This window comes from Lissotriton helveticus, chromosome 3_2, assembly GCF_964261635.1.
Source record: "Lissotriton helveticus chromosome 3_2, aLisHel1.1, whole genome shotgun sequence".
Taxonomy (NCBI): domain Eukaryota; kingdom Metazoa; phylum Chordata; class Amphibia; order Caudata; family Salamandridae; genus Lissotriton; species Lissotriton helveticus.
This window is the reverse complement of record NC_136062.1, coordinates 155,482,507-155,505,599: the sequence shown is the minus strand read 5'-3', so window position 1 is coordinate 155,505,599 and position 23,093 is coordinate 155,482,507. Positions and strand designations below refer to the sequence as shown.

Genomic DNA, 23,093 nt, shown 5'->3' with positions numbered 1-23,093 from the left:
TTTCTCTCCCTGACGTCATCGGGAGAGAGCAGCCCCTCATCACGCTGCCTGCATGCCCAAGTCAGCTCTCTGATTGGTGTTCCTTATTAACCAATTAGAGGGCCGACTTGGGCGTGCAGGCAGCGTGAGCAGACACATCGCCTTAGATTTGTGGCGCAGATTCCCTGTTCTCCTGGCAGGCCACGTACGTATACCAAACACCTCAGTATCCAGTCAGTATTCCCCAGTGTGACACAGGAGAGCCCTCGGGTCACTATATTGTCAAACAAACATGCCGCGCAGCTCCCCCAGCGTATTTCTCCTAACTGAGGGCAGAGCGCTGATATTCACCCATGTCAGAGGCCTCCACGCAGCTTTCAGGGGCCCACTGGATCCCATTGCCATCACTCCGGTCCTGCCCTTACACGTAGGCCGTGTGCAGCTTTCCACCACTCCTTCCCGCTACAGCCACCAGTCCTGGCCAGTGTCCCTCCTCTGCGACCACAGGGGTACCAAGGTGTCACGCAGCTCTCCCAACCAATCAGGTCTCTCTCACCTTCCAGGGCACGGCAGGACAATGCGCTGCTGTTTCCTCCACATAGGCCGCATCCAGCAACAGCTAGCCCCTGCCTTCTCTCTGTGTCAGTGTTGCTTCACACCACTTCACTCTGCCTCCGACCAGGCTTTCAGGAAGGTGTTCCGGATGCCTTCTCAGCCAGGCTCCGCAGTTCGAGCCGCCCGACTTCCTTCACAGTAGGGCACGCCCAGGTACCTTTTTCAGTCTGCTGTAGGCTACCGGAGCACTCGCACCTCACAGTTGTCTTCCGACCGTACATTGGTCGTTACTGTGCCGCAACTAGCGCTTGAGTTGCAGGACCAGACCCGTCCTGTGCGCCTCAATTGCCCACAGCGTCCCCAGGATCCACTTGGCCAGCGCCACCTGTCGCCTCCGGTATCTTCGAGGCCAACTCCTCGCCTCCTCGTTTACTTCTTACCACCTCACTGAAACGAGGCATCCACAGGGGTTGTGCTTCTTAAGCCGCTGCCAACCAGGGCCCAGTCACAGATGCCCGACTGTTCAATTTCGCAGGTGGCTCTCAGTCGCACCGCTTTAATGGCAGTACACTTGCTGGTGCTACAGATCCGCGCCCCTACGAGCCATCTCCTTTATTGCCCCCAAGACCTGAAACGAGCTCCTCATCCCCTTCCGAGCTGCCAGCTCCATCCCTCACTTGAGAAGGAGATATGAAATCCTAGGCTCCTCTTAGCACAGCTTTTTCCTTCTGGACACCCTCCTCTGTGATTAGCACGCCATACAAATCGCAACAACACGACATGACCAACCCCCACATTCGCTCATTCCCCCGGTTCCGCCTCATGCATGTGAAGTGTACAAGACAGTGCGGGGGCATAGAAGTAGTGGGGTAATCATGCTGGATTCTAGTTTTATGTGTGGCACAACTCCATTGGTTTTAGTTGCGGTCAGTGCCTGTCTTCTCTTCCCCTACATGCAAGTACCCGACCTGTGCCTCCCACCTCTCCTAAAAGTCTTTGTGAAGTAGAGTGCAGATGTATGGCTTAAATCCACATCTTTGATTGAGTAGAGGAACACAGGTTGGCCTATGACCTTGCCACAGAAACACCAAACACAGGTATGTCCTCAAATGATTGCTTGCGCTTGCTCTCCTGCCCCCCCCCTCAGTTGGTTGTGCTTGCTCTCCTGCCCCCCCCCTCATTGGTTGTGCTTGCTCTCCTGCCCCCCCCCTCATTGGTTGCGCTTGCTCTCCTGCCCCCCGTTGGTTGTGCTTGCTCTCCTGCCCCCCCTCATTGGTTGTGCTTGCTCTCCTGCCCCCCCCGTTGGTTGTGCTTGCTCTCCTGCCAACTCGTGCTTGCTGTCCTGCCCCCTCGTTGCTTGTGCTTGCTGACCTGCCCCTTCATTGCTTGTGCTTGCTGACCTGCCCCCTCATTGCTTGTGCTTGCTGTCCTGCCCCCTCATTGCTTGTGCTTGCTGTCCTGCCCCCTCGTTGCTTGTGCTTGCTGTCCTGCCCCCTCGTTGCTTGTGCTTGCTGTCCTGCCCCCTCGTTGCTTGTGCTTGCTGTCCTGCCCCCTCGTTGCTTGTGCTTGCTGTCCTGCCTCCTCGTTGCTTGTGCTTGCTCTCCTGCCCACTCTTTGGTTGTGCTTGCTCTCCTGCCCCCCTGGTTGGTTGTGCTTGCTCTACTGCCCCCCCCACCCCCTCGTTGGTTGTGCTTGCTCTCCTGCCCCGCCCCTCGTTGGTTGTGCTTGCTCTCCTGCCCCCCCCTCGCTGGTTGTGCTGGCTCTCCTGCTTGCTCTCCTGCCCCCCCGTTGGTTGTGCTTGCTCTCCTGCCCCCCCCCCTTGCCGGTTGTGCTTGCTCTCCTGCCCCCCTATTGCTGGTTGTGCGCTTGCTCTCCTGCCCCCTCGTTGCTTGTGCTTGCTGTCCTGCCCCCTCGTGGCTGGTGCTCGCTCTCCTGCCCCCCCTCGTTAGTTGTGCTTGCTCGCTCTCCTGCCCCCCCTCGTTAGTTGTGCTTGCTCTCCTGCCCCCCCTCATTGCTTGTGCTAGCTGTCCTGCCCCCTCATTGCTTGTGCTTGCTCTCCTGCCCCCTAGTTGGTTGTGCTTGCTCTCCTGCCCTGCTATTGGTATTGTAAATGACAATACCATTTATTTATGTTTTAAAAACAAAAACATAAATAAAAATAATGTCATGAGCAATGCCAATAGTTCTAACTTTAAGAATGCCGAGACCATTGCATTGTAAATGCTTGTTATATTTTATTTACATATCCGCCACCTTGAAAGAATAAATGTATATAAAGGATTGCTGTGTCGCGAGATGAATGCGCATATGTACATGCTTGCATCTTCATGCTTAGGTCAGCTTATGTGTTTCAAAGATGAGATCTCGTTGCTTTGCAAATTCTTGTTTCATTATTATATATGCAAATACACATTAAAAGTGTAAAATTAAAAGCAAAAATGCAGCTCTCTACAAAGTGGATTGCTGGTTTGTATAAATAAAGTAAAAAGTTACCATTGCAAAAAGAAACAAGCATTGGCATAGCCAATAGGTCTCGCTTGTGGGACCTTATAAGTATTTAGTTACAAGGATATTGTGCTGCAAAACAAAATACTTATAAGGTCCCACAAGCGAGACCTATTGGCTATGCCAATGCTTGTTGTTTTGTTTTTTCATTTTAAGACGGACCGGTTTGTTGTGCTTTGTCCTCGAGCGTGAGCACTTTTCATTAAAGGAAAATGCAAGCGACGTGCGTTAACTGAGATTGAACACAGAGCTTGGTGCAGGAAAATGCCTGAACACAAGGGCTCAGTGTTTTAGTCTGTGCCGGTGTTTGCAGGTAGGGGACGCCGGCTCTCATCTTCGGGTATTTTGACAGTGCAAGACGGAAAGGCAGGGAAGGGGAAGTTGACTAATGGAGAACGCGGAAATGAAAAAAGTACCGTCGTGAGTAAGATAAAAGATAGTGTAAGGTTGTAGAAGAGGCTGTAGTAATTTGTCAAGAGATTCACATGGTTATGTGGGTAAACTCAGGTTACAACCTGCATTTCCTTGATCGGCAGCTAGTAACTTATTCTTTTGATCGAATCGTGTGTACTTTAAAGCCATAACCATTACAAGGAGCCCATTTATGAAACGTAATGAAGGCAGGCGTGGCCACTCGTTGTATTATTGTTTTTGTTTGAAGTAAAATACGTGCAACTCTAATATAGTGTTCACGCACGCTTCATGTTTTGACAGATTGCGCAAACGTGCGTGGGTGATGTGTGTTCAGACCACATTAAGTCAAGCGGGGAAGGAGGATTACAACCATTTTCCATCTATTGTTACTTGACCGCATGAACACCACACTTACTGAAAGTAAAATTACACATTTATTACATTACATGACAAATACGGCGTTAGTGTGCGTGAGAGACAACTGGCCGACTCGCCGAGGATTTGTAAGCCGATATTATAGAACGAGGGATGAGGGAACACGGCCTGGGGGAAGCTGGCTGGGGAGGGGGAGGAGAAATGCAAGGAAGGCTGTGTGCGGCGTAATTAGGGGAGGAGAAGCCGAGAAGCCGCAGAGCGCACACTGGGCGAAGCCCTTTGATGTGCTGTGCGGCAAATGGAGGGAGGCTGATGCGCGTTCATGTTTGAACACGTGGTTCACATGAACTGCATGAAAACGCCAGCAAAAAGCTGGTGATTTCACGAGAATTTTCGCCACTTGAATTCTCGCTCCGCTCGATGCGCATGCGCGCATCGATAGGTCGCGAGACCTAAAAAATAACAGTGAAATTAAATCAGAAATTAAAACGGACAATAAACTACTTTAATTAGAAGCTACTCTCCGGATTTAAAACCCATATTCACACAATGATCCAGCCAATCCAGTTAATATGTTGAGACTTGAATTAAAATTCAATGATGGATGTCTCAGGTCCACAGTGTGGGTTGCAGCCCTATGAAATCTTTATGTATGCTCCTAATGATAGCAAATGAAGAATGTGAATGTTGTGGGGACAACAAAAAGATTAGAATGAACTGAATGACAGCTGGTCCCCTTGAATTTTGATGCATACAAATTCCTGCGTAAGACAGCACTGCATAAGAGATACCCATAATCAGAAATGATGCCCTAGATTGAGTGTACGAGAGCTGAAGTGCTGTACAGAAGCTTTTGAGAGACAATGGGAGAGCATGAGGGTGGGTCCTTTGATGCAAGTTTTACAAAGTTGTGTTATCATCCTTCAAGCACTACATGTATTATTTCGGTTAAGTGGGACCATTCACAGGATGAGTACAATAAACAGAACCTCAAAAGGCAAACTAGGACATACAGTACGAGAATAATAAAATGAAGAATGCAAGCTTCACAATTACTAAAACAAACTAATTTCTATATAAAATCGTTTTCCTATATTTGATAATATAGGTATAGTTAATTAGAGAAACACAAATCCTTTGACAAAACACAAGTGACAGCATTGCATTTTGTATGGGCGACTATTCCAAATTCACTGTGATGCAAAATAAACAGTTTGGAAATACACAAGTCGCAAACAACACATTAGCATTCTCACCTGTCTTTGTACATAATCAATAGCACGGCTTGCTGCATCAGGATAGGTACCATTGTACTCATTGTACACATTTGCAATGCTCTTATCCACTTCGCTTTCCACCTGCAAAACGAAAAAAATGAAGAGATGTAGTCGGACTCTAAATTTCTAGTGGCAGCAGTATGATTTAAGACTTATTTCTGTATGAATAATAATAATAATAATAATAATAATAATAATAATAAATCATGATTTGTAAAGCGCGACTTATCACCCCTAGGGATATCCAATCGCTGGGGGCCGTTGGGAAGATTAAGTGAGCTATTGCCCTGGGGATTGAACTGTGAGCCCCGTGTTTCGGAGTTGGCCACTCTGGCCGCTGCGCAACACCTCCCCCACCTGTGTGTGTTTGTGAGCAACGCTAATGCTTCCGCAGAGGCCGAGATATTTCCGTGCATTAGAATATAAAAAGCCAAATGCAATTTAAAAAAAAGACAAGTGAAAAAACTGTCTGAAGAGATTACAATACAAAGAGTGTAAATACTTTTTGACTCTGTATCAAACATCAGGCAGTCTTTCCATTATTCCACTGCAAGAAGTTAGAGTAATGAATGTTGAAAGAACAAATGAACTGTAAAAATAAGTTGGTCAACAGATAGATGTGGAGGAGGAACCATGCAAGAGAACAAACGTAGACTAAGAGGATACCGGAAAGTGGAGCAGCATAAGAGAGGAAAAAGGTGCGATACAAACATGCAGCAAAAGAAGAGAGCCAGGGCTGTGAAGGGACGCAGAGGGGACTAGGGGCTTCAGGAAGCACAGGTGGGTCCGCAACCCAACAAAACAAAGAAAAGTCCTACAGATTTTATTGTGTATGACTAAGCCTTAGATAGACACCATTGCAAAAATTCTAATTCAGGACCGGAGGCTCAGATTATGCTATTCTCTCTTCGCTTTTATTATTATCAAATCTCACTGCAGCCAGAGAAAATGAAAAAATACAAATCTCTGAATGGGAACAACCAACATCAACTCTCATAACTCCATAGGCATCTGGGAACACAATCCTTCCGTTATCACATTCCCTACAAAGTCCCTTCTCTGTGTCTGAACTTCCTCTTTCTTTGCTGCTTCGCAGCCAGTTAAATTCAGATTTCTTTCCTTGCCTTGGTTGTGGTATATTATGGCGTAATTTAAGTATAATCTGGTAGCTTCTTTATGCTGTGAGCTATTATTAGCTTGGGGGATTGTTTTTGCTGCATAGCCTGTGTTTTTTCTTACAGATTTCCGCTCCTTACGAGTCCAGCACTCTGCTTGCGGTGCTTTCCAAAGCCCGCTAGGGGGACTCGCTCGTCTTCTTGGTCGCAGTGCGGCTCCTCAGAAGAGGAGTCGTGCTGAGAGCTAAGAGAACCGCTTGAGCCTTGTCCCCGCTGCCTTATCAGACGCCCGCGGGACGTATTTCCCTGCATTTAACTTTGAAGTGAACGCTCCGGCAGGGGTTTGTATAGCAGGACCACCCACGCCGATGCTCACAGGCAAAATGTGAATATTGCACAAACTGCATAGCACATGGTGAGGTGGCAGCCCGGTCAGTTTTCTGAGGGCCCTTTTTTGGCGTGCTTGGGGTGTGCAAGCCTTGTTGTGGTCATTTGGGCTGCCCTAAACTCTTGCAGTCCTCCCTCCGGTCTGCCTACATTGGGTGAGGTGCACAGAAGTTGAGTTAAGGGGCTTTGGGGTTAAACAAATTGGGGACAACTTGTTTATCCTTACATCTGTGTTCGTAAGACCTTCAAATGGATCCCCCTCGAACACCGAAAGACAGTCACTCACGCCCTGGTCACCAGCAGACTCGACTACGGCAACGCACTCTACGCCGGAATAAACAAAAACCTCATCCGCAAGCTACAGAACATCCAGAACGCCGCCGCAAGACTGGTCCTCAACCTGCCAAAACACTGCCACATCTCCCAGCACCTGCGCACACTCCACTGGCTCCCCGTCGAGGCGAGAATCACCTTTAAGATGCTCATCCACGCACACAAGGCCCTCCACGGCACCGGACCAGCATACCTGAACAGCCGACTCAAATTCCACGCACCCCAAAGGACCCTACGATCAGCCCAGCTTTCCTACGCTGTGGTCCCCCGCACCAGAAAGACCAGATCGGGAGGCCGCTTCTTCTCCTTCCTCGCGGCCAAAGCATGGAACGCCCTTCCGCTCCACCTCAGACAGACAACATCGCTCCCCATCTTCGCAAGAAACCTCAAAACCTGGCTCTTCGACAGACCCCCTCCTTGATGGAATGGAACCTGCACCACCCCCCCCACCCCTAGCGCCTTGAGACCCTTACGGGTGAGTAGTCGCGCTTTAACAAACTCCTGATTGATTGATTGATTGTTGTTGTAATTGAGTGCCAGAATGAGTACTATGAGGAGGAGGAGGTCCGGGGGGTACTTGATGATTTTTACGACACCGTTGACTCCTCCATTTATAGGGTAGTTAATGAGGTGATAGGCCCTTTGGAGCAGCGCCTTTCAGACAGGATTGTCCAAGAGTGTGCTAAGCTGGCTAAAGCGCGCATAGACCCCCCTGGCCCACCGCGGAGCCAGCACCGGGGGAGGGTCCACCACCACCCAAAAAGAAGTGCGCTGAAGGGGTGGACAGGGACGCGTTTGAGCGCCTTAAGACAGCTTTCTTAGCTAAAGTAGTCCCCCACGCCCCCATCCCGGACACCGAACCCCAGGGCATTCTAGACCCAGCTTCCCTGGATCATGTGGATGACAAGTCTCAAGGGGACTCGGACGACGAGCCAGCTCCTCGCGCTCGTGGCGCCTGGTATCTACTACTCCCTCAGCATCGGGAGAAGACTGGGATGTTGGACCCGAATAAAATCATTCACCCCCGGTCCGCTGCTTGGGCCCCTGGCGACAAGGTGGCCAAGTATGTTGTGGGTCGCCTTCGTAAGCCCTTAGAAAAAGAGGCCTGCAGTTGTTTAAGAGGGGAATGCCCACAGCCCACACTGGTTGCCTTCACTCCGGAGTTGGATTCGAAGATGGCTACATTCCTACATGAAGGACCCCGGAAAGGCATAGATTAGCCAGGATAAGCTTCTTGACGCGATTGGGCCATTGACAAAAATCTTGGACATGGCGGAGGAAGCCAAAGTCCCGGAAGTCCCCTCTAAATGGGCGCAACACACAATTATATTTATGGGCAATGCTAACTGAGCCCTATCAACAGAGCGTTGCCGCTCGTTGTTGATCAAACTCAACCCCAAGTAAGGTGATTTGGCGTCCTCAGAGGCAGATGCTGTTTCGGAGACCCGTTTGTGAAGGAGTTGGGCAAATTAGTTGCCACCTTTACTTCCCTAGATAAGACCCAATCTAATATCAAGAGGGTCTTCAACCAATGGGTTTTCCACAGGGTCGGCCGAGGCAGGGGCCGCTCGTCCAGCCGTGGTTCTCAAAACAACACCCCGTGGGGACACAGCTCTAGGCGCGGACAATGCAACTCCAGCGCAAATTACAATAATTTCTACCCGACAAGAGGCCAGCGCTTCAGAGGTCATGGAGGATTTAAGAACGACACAGGTGGTGGAAATCCCAACGGTAAGTGTTCTGACAGCGACCTACGTCCGCATAGGGGGTTGGTTAGGCATTACCTCAGATGCTTGGGTCTTACAGACTGTTTAGGGTTTTCATATAGAATTTTTCTGAAACCCTCATCAGGAAAGTCTTCCTCGACCAATATCCTTCAATTCCCACGAGGCACTGCTGATCAACGAAGAGGTATCCGAGTTGTTTCTCAAAGAGGCCATTTGCTGATCAGCTCTGTACCCTCATGGTTTCCTAAGCAACATTTTTTTGGGGGCCATCGGCCGGTTATCAACATAAAGGAGTTCAACGGGTGGTTGGTTTACTGCCACTTCTAAATGGAGGGAATCTACCTCCTTTGAGATGTCCGCCTCCCCTCCGACTGGATGGTTCGGTTAGACCTAAAGGATGCTTACATGGCAATTCCAATCCACCCCCTCATCGGAGGTTCCTACAGTTTTGATGGAGGGATCTCGTGTACCAGTTCACCACCCTTCCACTCAGTCTTTCCTCAGCACCTTGGTGTTTCACCACAGTGCTTCATCCGGAGGTAGAGTTCCTCAGAACTCAGGGCATACGTATGGTTGTGTATTTGGATGACATTAGTCTTATGGCGCAGTGCCTCAGGTCCTCCTTGTCCATGCAACTTCAACAAGCGGTGTCCCATCTACTGGGCCTGGGGTTTATAATCAACTAGAACAAATAGTTTCTCAAACCCTCTCAGAAAGAGATTTTTCTTGGGTTTATGGTGGATTCCTTCTACGTGTCCTTGAGTCTGCCATCGTGAAAGATGGACAAGATTCGTCATGAGTTGTGACAGACAGCCTACAGGCCGTTCATCTCCCTTCTGCAACTTTCCTGGTTGGTGGGTCTTCTGTCCTCTATTCAGGCGATCTCCATGGGGCCGTTGCACAACTGGGCCCTCCAGCACCTCAGGAGAGGAATGTCGTATGACCACTCAGTCCCCCTTTCGGGGGAGGCCAAGGAGGAGATTGCATGGTGGCTGTCCCACATGGAGGTGTAGAACGGTCGGGCGATTTTCGGGCTTGGTTCCAGATCTAATCATAGAGTCCCACGCCAGCAGATCAGGCTGGGGCGCCCGGAGATGGGATTTTTCCACCGGAGGCGTTTGGTCATTGGACAAGCAGAACCTCCACATCAACTGCTTAGAACTCCTGGCCGGTTCTTTCGCGGTTCGCTGTTGGACCAAGGACAAGGTGCGTTCTTGTGTCCTCCTGAAGATGGACAACATCTCCACGGTCCGATACGTCAACCATGTGGGAGGTCCCCGATCACGAGCTTTAGTGAATCTGGCAAAGGATTTTTGGGGTTTCTGCCTGGCTCACCACATCTCGGTCACAGCGGAGTACCTTCCGGGCCAAAGCAATCAGGTTGCAAATTGGCACGTGAGACATCTTCACGATTCCAGTCTCTGAAACCTGGATGCTCAGGTCTTTCGTTGGGTGGAGAACTTGTGGGGGCCGTTCTTGGTAGATTTCTTAGCGTCCCGCAAGGACCATCAGGGTCCCCGGTTCTTCAGTTGGAGACCCGATCCAGTTGCTCTTGTAGCAGATGCCTTCCTCCAGGAGTGGAGCGAGGAGACAGGATACGCTTTCCCCCTTTCTCAATGATCACGAGGGCGACGGCCCAAATTCGCCTGCAAAAGGCAGAGGTGACAATGATAACACCATCTTGTAGATCGCAAGTTTGGTTTTCAGTTCTACTGGAACTTTCTTGGGATTTTCCAATCCTACTCCCACTTTTTTCTCATCTGCTTCTGAACCCAGACAGAGTCCCGCATCATCTGATCATCCAGGGGTTGCTCCACCTCTTTCAGGCAACGATGGTCGTTGCCAGGCCTTTCGAGACCGACAGACTCTCTTGTCAAAGGTATGAGTAGATAGCACCACAAAACGTTTTCGGTCCGCCTGGGCGAGATGGGTTCCGTTCGTTGGTGTCTTCGAAATAGTTTAGATCCCTTGATAGCAGGTTTTGTTCCGATCATAAACTTTTTAGCAGACTTGGCATCAGAGGAGTTGGCGTATGGGTCCATAAACGCGATACAGTTCGCAATCTCGGTGGGTCATAACCCAATTGATGGGGCCCCAGTGGAGAACATCCGTTCGTCTGCAGGCTTCTGCATGGCATCTGACTCTCCTTGCCCCCGGAGCCACATTACTTAGTCATTTGGGACTTCAACCTAGTGTTGAACCCTTTTTTTGTCCTGGCAGCCAAACAGGTACCTTTTATTGAAAGAAATCTCATCCAAATAAGCAATGCTCTTAGGTCTCGTCTCCTGCAGGAGAGTTTCTGATGTCCACGCATTGGACATCTCAGCGAGAGTTTTTTCTCCAGACGGAGTGATATTCATGGTTGGTCAGCGCTCATACCAGAACGGTTTCATTTCAGTCTTTTCAGGACACCCCAAAATTATGTGTGGTGAATTGCCTTAAGGCATATGAAGAGATAACTCAAGAACTCTGCCCTGCGGGCGAACGACAACTCCTGATTGGTCTGAAGAAACCTCACAAAGCTGTCTCTTCCCCCACCATAGCCAGGTGGATGCGTTGGGTCATGCAGGAGGTGGGTATTGACACAAAACAGTTTGGGGCCCATTCAGCCAAGGGCGCTAAGGCCTCTAAGGCTTTCTCGCTGGGGGCTCGTTTGGAGTATTTAAATGGGCCTTGGACTCAACCTTCAAAAGGTTTTATTTTAAACCGGTCGTGGAGGTGGTTCAGATGGTAAGTAAGTAAGCTTTAAGCTAGCATAATCGAAGCCTCCAGTCCAGATATAGAATAGAAATTTGCCTAGCACCATTAAGGTAAGTTTCAATTCTATTAAGAACATGGAGGTGAGGATTATCCCACCCGGCGCGCTGCTATTGCGATCCCACCCATATGATGGTAGGTAACCACTTCAGTTTGGTAGCATTTGCATGTAGTTGGAGGAATTGTTTCATTACCGTACCTCATATTGCAACTGTCACTTTGGACTTCATGTGGAATTTTAGTTTCTTAAGACCCTTACATTGCCTCTGTTATTGTAGGAAACAACGGTTCAAAACATGACCAGTGATGAGTTGGCATGACTCGCGCGAAGAAAGTGGCAGTTCAGACACAGAGAAGGGACTTTGTAGGGGATGTGAAAATTGACAGAATGCTAGGACTGTGTTCCCAGATGCCCGTGGAGTTATGGGAGTTGATGTTACTTGTTCCCATTCAGAGATTTTGTATTTAATTTTCTCTGGCTGCTGTGAGATTTGATAATAAAAAAAGTGAAGAGAGAATAGCAAAATCCTCCACTCGGTGTCCTTAATAGAATTGAAACTTGCCTTTACGGTGCTAGGCAAATTTCTATTCTCTTGTAAAACCATCATGAGAGGGATTAAAGAGCTATATGTCATCAAAAGCAGGTCTCCCGATATTTGAGACAGTCTGTCGTTGGGGCATTCCTGAGTGGTAAAATGCTTCTTCTGGGGTCAAGACTATGACTATTCAGAAGGCCACAGAACTTCAGAGGAGGAATCATTTTCAGATGTTGACACTTTGAATAAAAGAGTCACCTGAGCCTCATGAGGTAAAACCTGTGTTCTGTTTTTTTCTGGGTAGAAAAACCAGAACACAAGTTTTATTTCACGAGGCTCAGGTAACACTCAATTCACTATTTGGTTGCTTTCATTAACTCTGGCACCTGGTTTGAACCCCATCCAGGCTGCCCATGCAATAACGTGTCACCCCAAATGATTTTGTGTTTTATTTGCACGCTATATAGCAGCTTGAGAAAACATTTGTTATGATCACTTTTAAAGCACAAGCACTTCACATTACACCAATAGGTGCCGATTTTGAAAAAATGCTAAAATAATCCTATGATTTGTTGCTCTGGTCTTAATTAGATCTTGTCTGCAAAACTGAGGAGGAGATATGCTTCATAAGAATACTTTTTTTTTAGCCTTTCTGAGATAGTTACAGCATTTAAATGAATGTTAACCTCCAAGGCTGCTCCTAAATAATTTTTCTAAATCATTTGCTAAATCTATAAATATATTTTATTTGATGGAGTTTTTAAATTCATGCTAATTCATGTGGGATGTTTTTGCAATAATCTCAGATTCCAGAAATCTATGTGATGTATAATGTATTTTTTAACCTGTGTTTTTATGGTCATTGTTATGACCGAATAAAGATTAGTGAACTGAACAAGAGATTCAGTCTGTTCTCTTGTAGCAAACTTCATGTCCAAGACTGCTCCAGGATACGTGATGATTTCACTGGATGCAGAGTGGATTTTCCTGCATCGATCTGTAGACCCAATTCTTGAAGGTTTACAATGGTCTGTAATTTCTGTAGCGCTTGTACCATATTTGTAGGCATTTAATTATCCACAGTGCAATACCCGTTTTTGATATAGGATTGCCTTTACGCAGTGGTGAAAAGCAACAACGAGTTGTTTGGTTTTTCTAAAAGATTTAGTTCTTTCAATGTAATAAAGTAATGCTCTCTTAACATCTAATGTGTGAAAAGCACGTTCTGCCACGGAGTCTGGTTGAGGAAAAAACACGGGTAACTCAGACTGGTTGAGATGAAAGGCAGAAACCACTTTGGGTAAATATTTGGGGTTAGCCCCAAGAACCACTTTATTTTGGTGAATTTGTAGAAATGGTTTTTGTATGGTTAGTGCCTGGAGCTCACCAACTCTCCTAAGAGATGTGATGGCTATGAGGAAGGCTATCTTCCAAGTTAGAAATTGTAGTTCACATTTGGCAAAGGCTCAAATGGTGAGCCCATGAGTCTTGTAAGGACTATATTAAGGTTCCACACAGCAGAAGGAGGAAGTCTAGGAGGAATGATTCTCTGGAGTCCTTCCATAAAGGCTTTGATAGCGGGTACACGAAACAAGGACAAGTGTGGTCTGTTTTGTAATAAAGCCGCTATTGCAGCAAGATGCAGTCTTATTGATGTACATGCTAAGTTAACCCGGTGTAGATGGAACAAATAGCAAATGATATTTAGCATTGAAGCATCAAGTGGATTGATTTGATTGTTATTACAATAAATTACAAATAGTTTCCATTTTGCTGCTGGTAGGGCGTCTAGTCTCTTTTAGGACGTTCATGCAGTCTGGCGGGAGATTTACGTAGCCAGATTTCAGGTGCCAGATCGCAATGTTGAGTTGACTGGGATCTGGATGCCTTATCTCTCCATAGTTCTGAGTGAGAAGCTTGGGGGAGAGGTGTAGTTTTTGAAGAGAAACCACTGATGGTTCCAACAGGGTTGAGAACCAGGGTTGTTGAGCCCAAGTGGAAGAAACTAGGATCATTGTGAGGGAATGTTGATTGAGCTTCCGTACCAGTAATGGAATTAGCGAGAGGTGGAAAAGGGTAAGAAAATATCCCTGACCAACTGATCCATAGCGCATAGCCTTTGGACAGTGGGTGTGGATACCTGGACGCGAAGTTTGGGCATTTGGAGTTGAGGTGTGTGGCCAACAGATCTATGTCTAAGTAGTCCCACATCTGAAAAAAATGGGAGGAGAACTTGAGGGTGTAGTTTCCATTCGTGGATCTATTGTCTTTGACGACTGAGCAGATCTGCAATTTGAATGTTTACTCCTGGGAGATGTTCTGCATGGAGATATATTTTTGAGGTATGGCCCATCTCCATATGCTTTGAGCTAGGTGTGAAAGCTGTAGAGAGTGTGCCCTCCCCAGTGTTTGTATGTAGTACATTGCTGTCATGTCTGTAAGAACTAGGACAGATTTGCCTACTAGAAGTATCTGAAAAGCTTTCAATGCTGGAAACATTGCTAGCAGCTCCTGATTATTATTGTGGAGTTGGTTTTGTTGTAGAGTCCACATGCCCTGAATGGTATGTTTTGGAAGATGAGCTTCCCAACCAGTGAGGGATGAGTCTGCTGTAAACACTATCTGTGAAACCGGGTCGATGAATGGTCGCCCCTTGGAAAGGTTTTGTGTATTCAACTACTGCAGAGAGTGATGAGTGCGGCCCTCCACTAACACCAGATCTGTTAACTAACCTTGAGCCTGGATCCACTGACATGCTAAGCATTCCTGTAGGGGATGCATTTGGAGTCCTGCATAAAGGAACAATTAGAATACAAGACTCCATCATTCCGATCACCTGGATAAGGACTTGGGCTGGTAGCGAGTGCTGCGCTGAAATTGTGAGGTGCATGTTGCGTATTCTGACTGGGTCTCGGTATGCTAGAGCTTTGCAAGTGTCTATTGTGGTTCCTAGGTACGCTTGCGTGTTGGAGGGTTAAAGATGAGACTTGGTGAGGTTGACAGTCAATCCCAAGTCGTGAAGCAGCTGAACTGTTTTGTGAGTGTGGTGTATGCAGCTGTGTTGCGACTTGGCGTAGGCTTTTAATAAGACTACTTATCAGGAGGAGGAGCTTTGCCTATAGCTAGAGTTAGCTCTCTTGCGGGCATTCGATACAAGAGAGTCTAAAGGTAACTGACCTTTCATGTATACAGGATCTGTAGGAGTGGGCTTGTATTTGTTATCCACCCTTGGTGTCAGTATCCTGGCTCTAACTGGGTCTTTGAATACCTCGTCTGTATGTTTTAAAATGCCCTTCAGCATCGTTAAAGTGTTAGTAGACCTTTGTGAGTGTGCGAGTGTTTCTACAAGGAAATCCTCTTCTAGGGGGTCTGAATGTAGTTCCACCCCGTGTTATTGGGCAGCCCTGTTGATAAGTTGTGCAAAGCCAATGTTGTCATCAGGTGGGGAAGGTCTGGAGGTATACAGGTCAGGGTCATTAGGTAGATCTGGATCCTTAGCATAATCCTCCCAGGGATCAGTGTCATGTGGTATGAACGGATCTTGTGGAGTATGATGATCGCCATCCCCATCCCCATCCCCATCCCCAAAATCGTCATCCTGTGAGTCAGGTGACATTGGAGGTGGTGAATTTGATGGTGTAATGTGTACATTGGGAATAGGAGGAGGAGAGGGAGGTATGTAAAGGGGAGAAGGGTTAGTACCCACATCTCTTTTTCTTCAGAGGTAGAGGGGCATCTCCTGAGGGGTCTAACTTCCGTTTTTTAGGACGAGTAGCCAAAAGGTGTCCAGTTTTTGGTTCAATTCTTTTTTGTCAGAGGTGTGTCTTTGGATGGAAGTTCCTTTGGAGGAGTATCTGTTCCTTTAGGAGTGGATTTCGGCATCGAAGATTTGGGCTCAGTGTCTTTGGGTGCAGTGTATTTGGCATCTGAATGCTTAGTTTTAGCCAGTTTAGGCTGTGGAGTGGCATGTTTTGGCTCTCAACTTTTCGGCGCAGAGAGCATTGGCTCCGAGCTCGTAGGTGTGGAGATTTTCAGCTCTGGGGCTTTAGGTTTTGGAGGGTTTCGTCTCCGAGGTTTTCGGTGTCGAAGGTGTCTTCGGTGCCGACGGCGTGGGAAGTGGCACATGTTTCTCCTTATGTTTTGGTGCCGAAGGTGTTGGTTCAGCACTGGAATGGGGCCAAATCGAGCTGGAAGGCTTGTGTTTATGTTTCATAGCCGGAGGGTGGGGGCATTTGAAACTTTTTCTCGGTGTGGACCAGAGTCTTCGGCTTCTGCGGCAGGACGCTGGTGTTCTAGGTCTTCGCCAAAGATATCCGGTATGGAGCCACTACTGAGTTACATCTCGTGGTATCGAGCCAGACGATCACGGATGGTCTTCTTCTGTCAGAATGATACACGCTTCGCAAGATTTTTCTTCGTGTTCTGGGGATAAGCACAGGTTGCAGACCTTGTGCAAGTCAGTGCGTGGAAACTTAGCATGACACCCGGGAAATAGCTTGAACGGAGTCTGTTCCATCGACTGCTGGCGTGGTCGGCACGGGTAAGCCTGACAGCTCGCCTCGAAGTTCCCAATCAAAGGTTTTTACAGTGAACATGATATGCGTCGAATGGGAAACCGCACTCGAAAGACAATACCGTTAAGGGTAGAGTAGTGCGCGTCGAAGGGGTTAAAAAACTATACCATATTGGAGGGCAGCAATACACATTCGAACCCGATGACGGAAAAAAACAATCTGAGGATGGAGTCGATGCCCATGCGCACTATCACCGAAAGGAGGAGTCACCTACCTCATGACTGCAAAGAGTTCTTCGAACAAAAACAACGTGCAAACATCCGGACCCAACACCAGATGATAAAGCATATGATCTACAGCTTATATGCCTTGAACATACTGTTACATTCATAAGATCCTTTCAGTCACAGGGATATGTAGTATTTCAAGGTGGTCCAAAAGCATGCAATACCAAGACCCAATTACTGAGCTACAGCTTATAATATTTCTGAAGTGCACCCGAGAAACAAGAGTTTAGGAATAGAGGTTACTTGTACAACTCTTAATTTGGAGTTACCCATACTATCATTTGAGTTAGAGGATATTTTGCAAAATGTATTCTTTCCTGAACACAGGCTTATATTTGGAAACCAAAAATGTGATCGATAATAAAGAATGTCCTACTATGCTGTATTCCCACACCACTGAAGATGGCAACGGTACCTTTCTTGTGCGGCTAGGCATATTACCTGTGACATGAAAGACCCCCAAAATGCAACGTGGAGACATCGCGTTTTTGTTTTGAAAGCTGACCTATTTTGCTGATATGGGTAGCTGCGGTATTTGTGCCTGGGCTTAGCTGCCGCCCAATTAATCTTAGTAAATACAGTTATTTCTGAAAACTAGACACCCAGGGAAGTCCAAGGTGGTGTGACTTGTGGGGATGCCACTACATTTTATTATCCAGAAAGCACTGCACACCATAAATTGGCCAAAGTCAAGTATTTTCATCACATCTCTGTGAAGGAAAGTTCTGAAATCTGAGGGGGATTCCCAAAATTCCTATTGGTCATCATTTCCACATCTCTCTCGAAAAAACAATACCACACTTGTGTGACTCGGGGGGGGATGGGAGAGGCTTAGATGTGTCCTCTGAGCATAGAGCAAAGAGAAAGCAGTCAGTGCCTAATGATGCAGACTGGCTTTACTTTTAATCATGGTGACAGTGCACTGTGCATGCTGCTCATCACATTGATCAAAACAAAATAATCTAGGGACATGAGGGAAGCTCTTCTATTAAATCGTGACATTTTTAAAAAACAATCATTCTGGTGCTCACAAAGAAAAATTTAACCTAAGCAATCATTAAAGTTCATCAAAAAAGTTGCATCAAAACATTCAGTAAAGTTTACTTGACAACTGCATTGACGGTTAACTTATCTAGGTAACGTATTTGGTCATAATTAAGAACGAGTTACCCAGACTATACTAATAGCTTCCTTGGAGCTAATACTCCATTAATCCCTCCTCGTGAATTGTATCCTCCTATTGCAGAAATGCAAGCATCGTTTGACAAGTACAAATAAATTTTAAGAAACAAAACTGGCAATAGACGTGGGTGCCCTCTGCCACACAGAGGTGAAACTGATGACCTATATTAGTGCCACATCTCAGGCTTCTGCTCTTTTAGCCTGTAGAAAAGCCTAGGAAATCCAAAAGCCCATGAGGTAGGCATGTTGAATCATACATTTTCTTTGAAAAGCACTAAACAGAGGTATAACTATTAATTCTCTGTAATAATTCACCCCCTCTCAGAAACTAAATGTCATTAGTGGATCTTGGTCAACACAGATGACAATTTATTGGGAAGAAAAAAAAATAATAATTTGATCCATGTCAATATTTCGGTACAAGGCAAAGACAATTTCGTAGCCCAACAAACAATGCCTTTACAAATGTTAAATTGTGTAGAAGTTTAAAAAATAATCTGGCAATATTGAGAAATAAATTCAGATGCGTACAGCCATCTTGTCGCAGTTACAACAGGAGTAATGCTCATCAGAAAAAAGACCGACTCTAAGAAGGCTGTTAGTTGGTATACACAATAGAATGATCTAGAACCAACATTGGCTTGATTCATTCAGGAGAAATGTAACTTACCCTCAAACCATCTATACGCTGTGCTGTAAATTTACATGCTCTGTATATTACTGCCATCTAGTTTTGGTCCCGGACATTTGCAACTTGTTTTTTAGGGCACGCCTGCTGATGCACTTGCGCATAGCTAGCGAAGCTCTATAGTGGCTTATCCAGTGTTTAACCACAGGCGATTCCATGCAGTGCATGTGCGCTTTTTAGGTCATTGCGCAAGCGCAAGCCCTAAAAAGTGCGTGCACAATGCCACCAGCCGTCTGCCTGCCTGCCTCGCATTACCACATCAAAGGCAGCCCAGCCTCCCTCCCACAAGCTTCTCAGCGTGCGCTCTGCATTTCACCTCCCAGCGCATTTGTCATCCCCTAATTATTCACGGCCGACCGGACTTTCAGTTTCGCGGCCGCCAGTATATCCATTGGGCTTTGTTTACGCATTTGCGTTTTACCTTTCCAGGCATTTGACATATTTACAGTTGCATTATATTTTACATTTATTTCGAGATTTAGCCACAGGTAGACTAAAATGATTTTTCCTGACACACACAATTTACAGTGAAGTGCTGGAGCCATGACTGAAACCTAGGTCCCCAGGTCCCCAGGTTCCTTAATAGTTACATTTGCCACTAAACCATATCTAATGAAGCAGTTAGTTGTATTCTTGTGTTGAATTTTTTTTTTATTAAGTTTCATGAAAATGTCAATGCGAATGATTTGTGGAAAAAAAAAAAAAACACGTTTTTACCTGCTGGCTGGAATCGTCTTTTTTTCCTGTTCTTTGCGTTTGGGCTATATTTTAGAACACTTGCTCCCTAAAGTGCTTGAAATTATAAATGGCATTTCTGTTGGGTTCCAGAGGTTCCCTCGAGGTCAGTTTAATCTGTAACTCCGCCTGAGGCGCTCTGCAGCATCCTGCTGGAGTGACCTCCTTTTCAACTCTTCTTTGGCAGCTGCACTGTAGAGGGATGATGTGCCAGCATCCTCAGATTGTCATCAGACCGACCCGACCCGTGCTGCCTCTCCCCTCGCATCTTACTACAACCGCGGTGCCCTTCTGTACTCTCACCCACTGCGCTCTGCAGTGGGTGTTTTTGTAGAATATTTTCAGTTATTTCATTTGGTGCGTAGAATACTGCTAAATAGGAAATGACACGTTAGGCCTAGCAATTAACTTTGAAAACTGCTTTTTGTAGACTTTCGCTGTTCTTGCACCACGTTTGCTCTTTCCAAAGGAACCGAAGTTTAAACTATATGGTTACATATTTAGCATGTCCAAATTGATCCTTTTTCCACTGAAAGGCAGGCTTTCATGTTTTCCGAATGAGCTTCTCAACCCTAGTTCGAAGAACAGTGGCAAAACTGCACATGCGCCTTATGCTCTCTCTGACCACGTGTTTGTTGGGGCAGGTAGAGGAGAGCTCACATCCAGGGTCTATCGCAATTGGCATATCGTCAAAGGTTACAAGGAATGGTGCAAATCTGCTCACAAGTTAACTTACAGGAAGTGAGCGAATGCAGCAAAGGGCATTAACTGCCTTCGCACTACCTCACTACCTCACTCTCTATCTACCTCACTAACTCTCTCTCTCCCTCACTACCTCTCTCTCTCTCTCTCCCTCACTACCTCTCTCTCTCTCTCTCTCTCTCCCTCACTACCTCTCTCTCTCTACCTCTCTCTCCCTCACTACCTCTCTCTCCCTCACTACCTCTCTCTCCCTCACTACCTCTCTCTCCCTCACTACCTCTCTCTCCCTCACTACCTCTCTCTCCCTCACTACCTCTCTCTCCCTCACTACCTCTCTCTCCCTCACTACCTCTCTCCCTCACTACCTCTCTCTCCCTCACTACCTCTCTCTCCCTCACTACCTCTCTCTCCCTCACTACCTCTCTCTCCCTCACTACCTCTCTCTCCCTCACTACCTCTCTCTCCCTCACTACCTCTCTCTCTCACTACCCCTCTCTCCCTCACTACCCCTCTCTCCCTCACAACCCCTCTCTCCCTCACAACCTCTCTCTCCCTCACTACCTCTCTCTCCCTCACTACCTCTCTCCCTCCCTACCTCTCTCTCCCTCACTACCTCTTTCTCCCTCACTACCTCTTTCTCCCTCACTACCTCTCTCTCCCTCACTACCTCTCTCTCCCTCACTACCTCTCTCTCCCTCACTACCTCTCTCTCCCTCACTACCCCTCTCTCCCTCACTACCTCTCTCTCCCTCACTACCTCTCTCTCCCTCACTACCTCTCTCTCCCTCACTACCTCTCTCTCCCTCACTACCTCTCTCTCCCTCACTACCTCTCTCTCCCTCACTACCTCTCTCTCCCTCACTACCTCTCTCTCCCTCACTACCTCTCTCTCCCTCACTACCTCTCTCTCCCTCACTACCTCTCTCTCCCTCACTACCTCTCTCTCCCTCACTACCTCTCTCTCCCTCACTACCTCTCTCTCCCTCACTACCTCTCTCTCCCTCACTACCTCTCTCTCCCTCACTACCTCTCTCTCCCTCACTACCTCTCTCTCCCTCACTACCTCTCTCTCTCTCACACACTACCTCACTCTCTCTCACACTACCTCACTCTCTCTCGATCTCACTACCTCACTACCTCATTCTCTCTCTATTTCACTACCTTAGTACCTCACTACCTCTCTCTATCTCACTACTCACTAAACGTAAATAACAAAGCTATTAATTTAGCTATTTTCAAAACCAACACATACATAAAAAAATTGTCATTTACAAGACAAACAGCTCAAACTTTCCTAATGCGAGACCAATTGCGTTTCCAATGCTTGTCTTAAAAGAAGTTGAAGTCACAAGACCGGATACAACTTCACCCTTGGTTCACAATGTACCAGGACATCCCTGCCATCGCAGTTTATTTTGTGTTCAGCAGGAAAGATGTGTAAGTGAAGCAGTGTTGAAGAGTGTGCGCTGTGCACTGTAAAGGGAAAGAATGAGGGGAAAAAATCTGTGATAATTGCAACCTTTAGGGCAGGAGAGTGGGGACAAGTGAATCACCAGCACGGCACACTACAAAACAGATGGTTACCGTGTAAGCAGCATTTTCCATTTGTAGCAAGTGTGGTTGAATATACACAAGCTCTTGATAGACTACAAAGTAGTTCCTCCCCAAGCAGTGGCAAGCGAGCAGATGATGCAAATATTTGTAACAGCTTTCTCAGGACAGTGTGGCAAACTAAAGCCTGTTGATGGGCTAGAATATCCACACACTATTACTTGGTGTTATGTAATGCAGTTGTGTAGGGCACGCTATCACCAGGCGACGGTATCCTGGTGCTGAGCAGGTTAGAGTATAGCCACACCTAGGACCAAGCGAGACTACTTGAAAAGCCAAGTCTTCAGGTTCTTGTGGATTTCAAAAAGAAAGAAGGAGGCTCTTGTATGAAACTGCAGGTCATTCCATGCTTTTGAAGCAATGTAGGAAAAAGCTCGACCTCAATCTGGTATTCTGTATGTGTGGGACTTATGCAAGTAGGAGTCCAAGTGAGAAGAGGTGTCTGGAAATGTTCTGTATCCCAGTGTTATGTACTGCCTTGAAAGTGTGGGAGAGGAGTTTGAATGGTGCTGGTTGTGAATGGGGAGGCAGTGGAGCGCCTTCATGTGTGGTGTGATGTGGATTCTGGCAGCCAAATTCTGAACAGTCTGCAGCATTTTAGTCCATCTTGCTTGTGACTAGAGTGCGACTGTTTTCCTGGTGCTGATTGTGAGTCATCTGAAAATCTTCCTCAGCATCTTCAGGGAATGGAATCTTGAGGCGGTGACGACATGGACTTCGGTTGTCATTTCATCTCTGCGGTCGATGAGGATACTGATTTTTTTGGGCATGGACGGTGTGGGTGGGTGTCGAAATTAGCTCGGTTTACTACCAGGGGGAGTCTCATGGTCGTCTGCTTGTCCCAAAGATTACGATTTTAGTCTTGTCAGTGTTCAGCTTTAGAAAATTGGTCTTTATCCAGTGGGCGATTTTAGTCATGCAGACATTGAACTTTATACGGGTACTAGGCATCTTGTCCGGGAGAAGGAGTTGCACAGCATTTGTGATTGTGTGAGAGTCTGACCAAATGGCAATTTAGTTCTACTAATGTAGTACAAGTGCACCATCCAAATATCAGGGTTTTGTATAGATCTTTCGACTACAGACTCTGTTTGCAGGAAGAAGACTGGCAGCTAATTGGGCTGAGGATGTGAAAAGGGTGAAACAACCTTGGGCAGAAACATGAGGTTGGTCCAAAGGACTACTCTAGCCATGTGAAATTAGAAGAATGATTCTTGTAGTTTTAAGAGCTTGGAGCTCACTAATGTGTCTGATGTAGGTGGTTGCTTCTAAAAAAAGACATCTTCCAAGACAAGAATTGTAGGTCGCATGAGCGTCAGTGCTCAAAGGGCAGGTGAGGATCACATTCAAGTTTCACAAGGGGTCAGGAGGCGTTTTGGGATGTATTATTCTTTTAAGGCCTTCCATAGAGGCA

At 46.8% G+C, this 23,093-nt stretch overlaps 1 protein-coding gene across 1 annotated transcript in view; it reads right to left on the bottom strand.

The window, feature by feature from the left end:
- Positions 1 to 23,093, bottom strand: part of TSPAN3 (tetraspanin 3) — a 246,175-nt gene that overhangs the window by 68,171 nt on the left and 154,911 nt on the right. Inside the window, exon 4 of the mRNA XM_078684946.1 lies at positions 5,085 to 5,186. Coding sequence (XP_078541072.1) covers positions 5,085 to 5,186 — 102 coding nt within the window. The remainder of the gene's footprint in view (positions 1 to 5,084; positions 5,187 to 23,093) is intronic.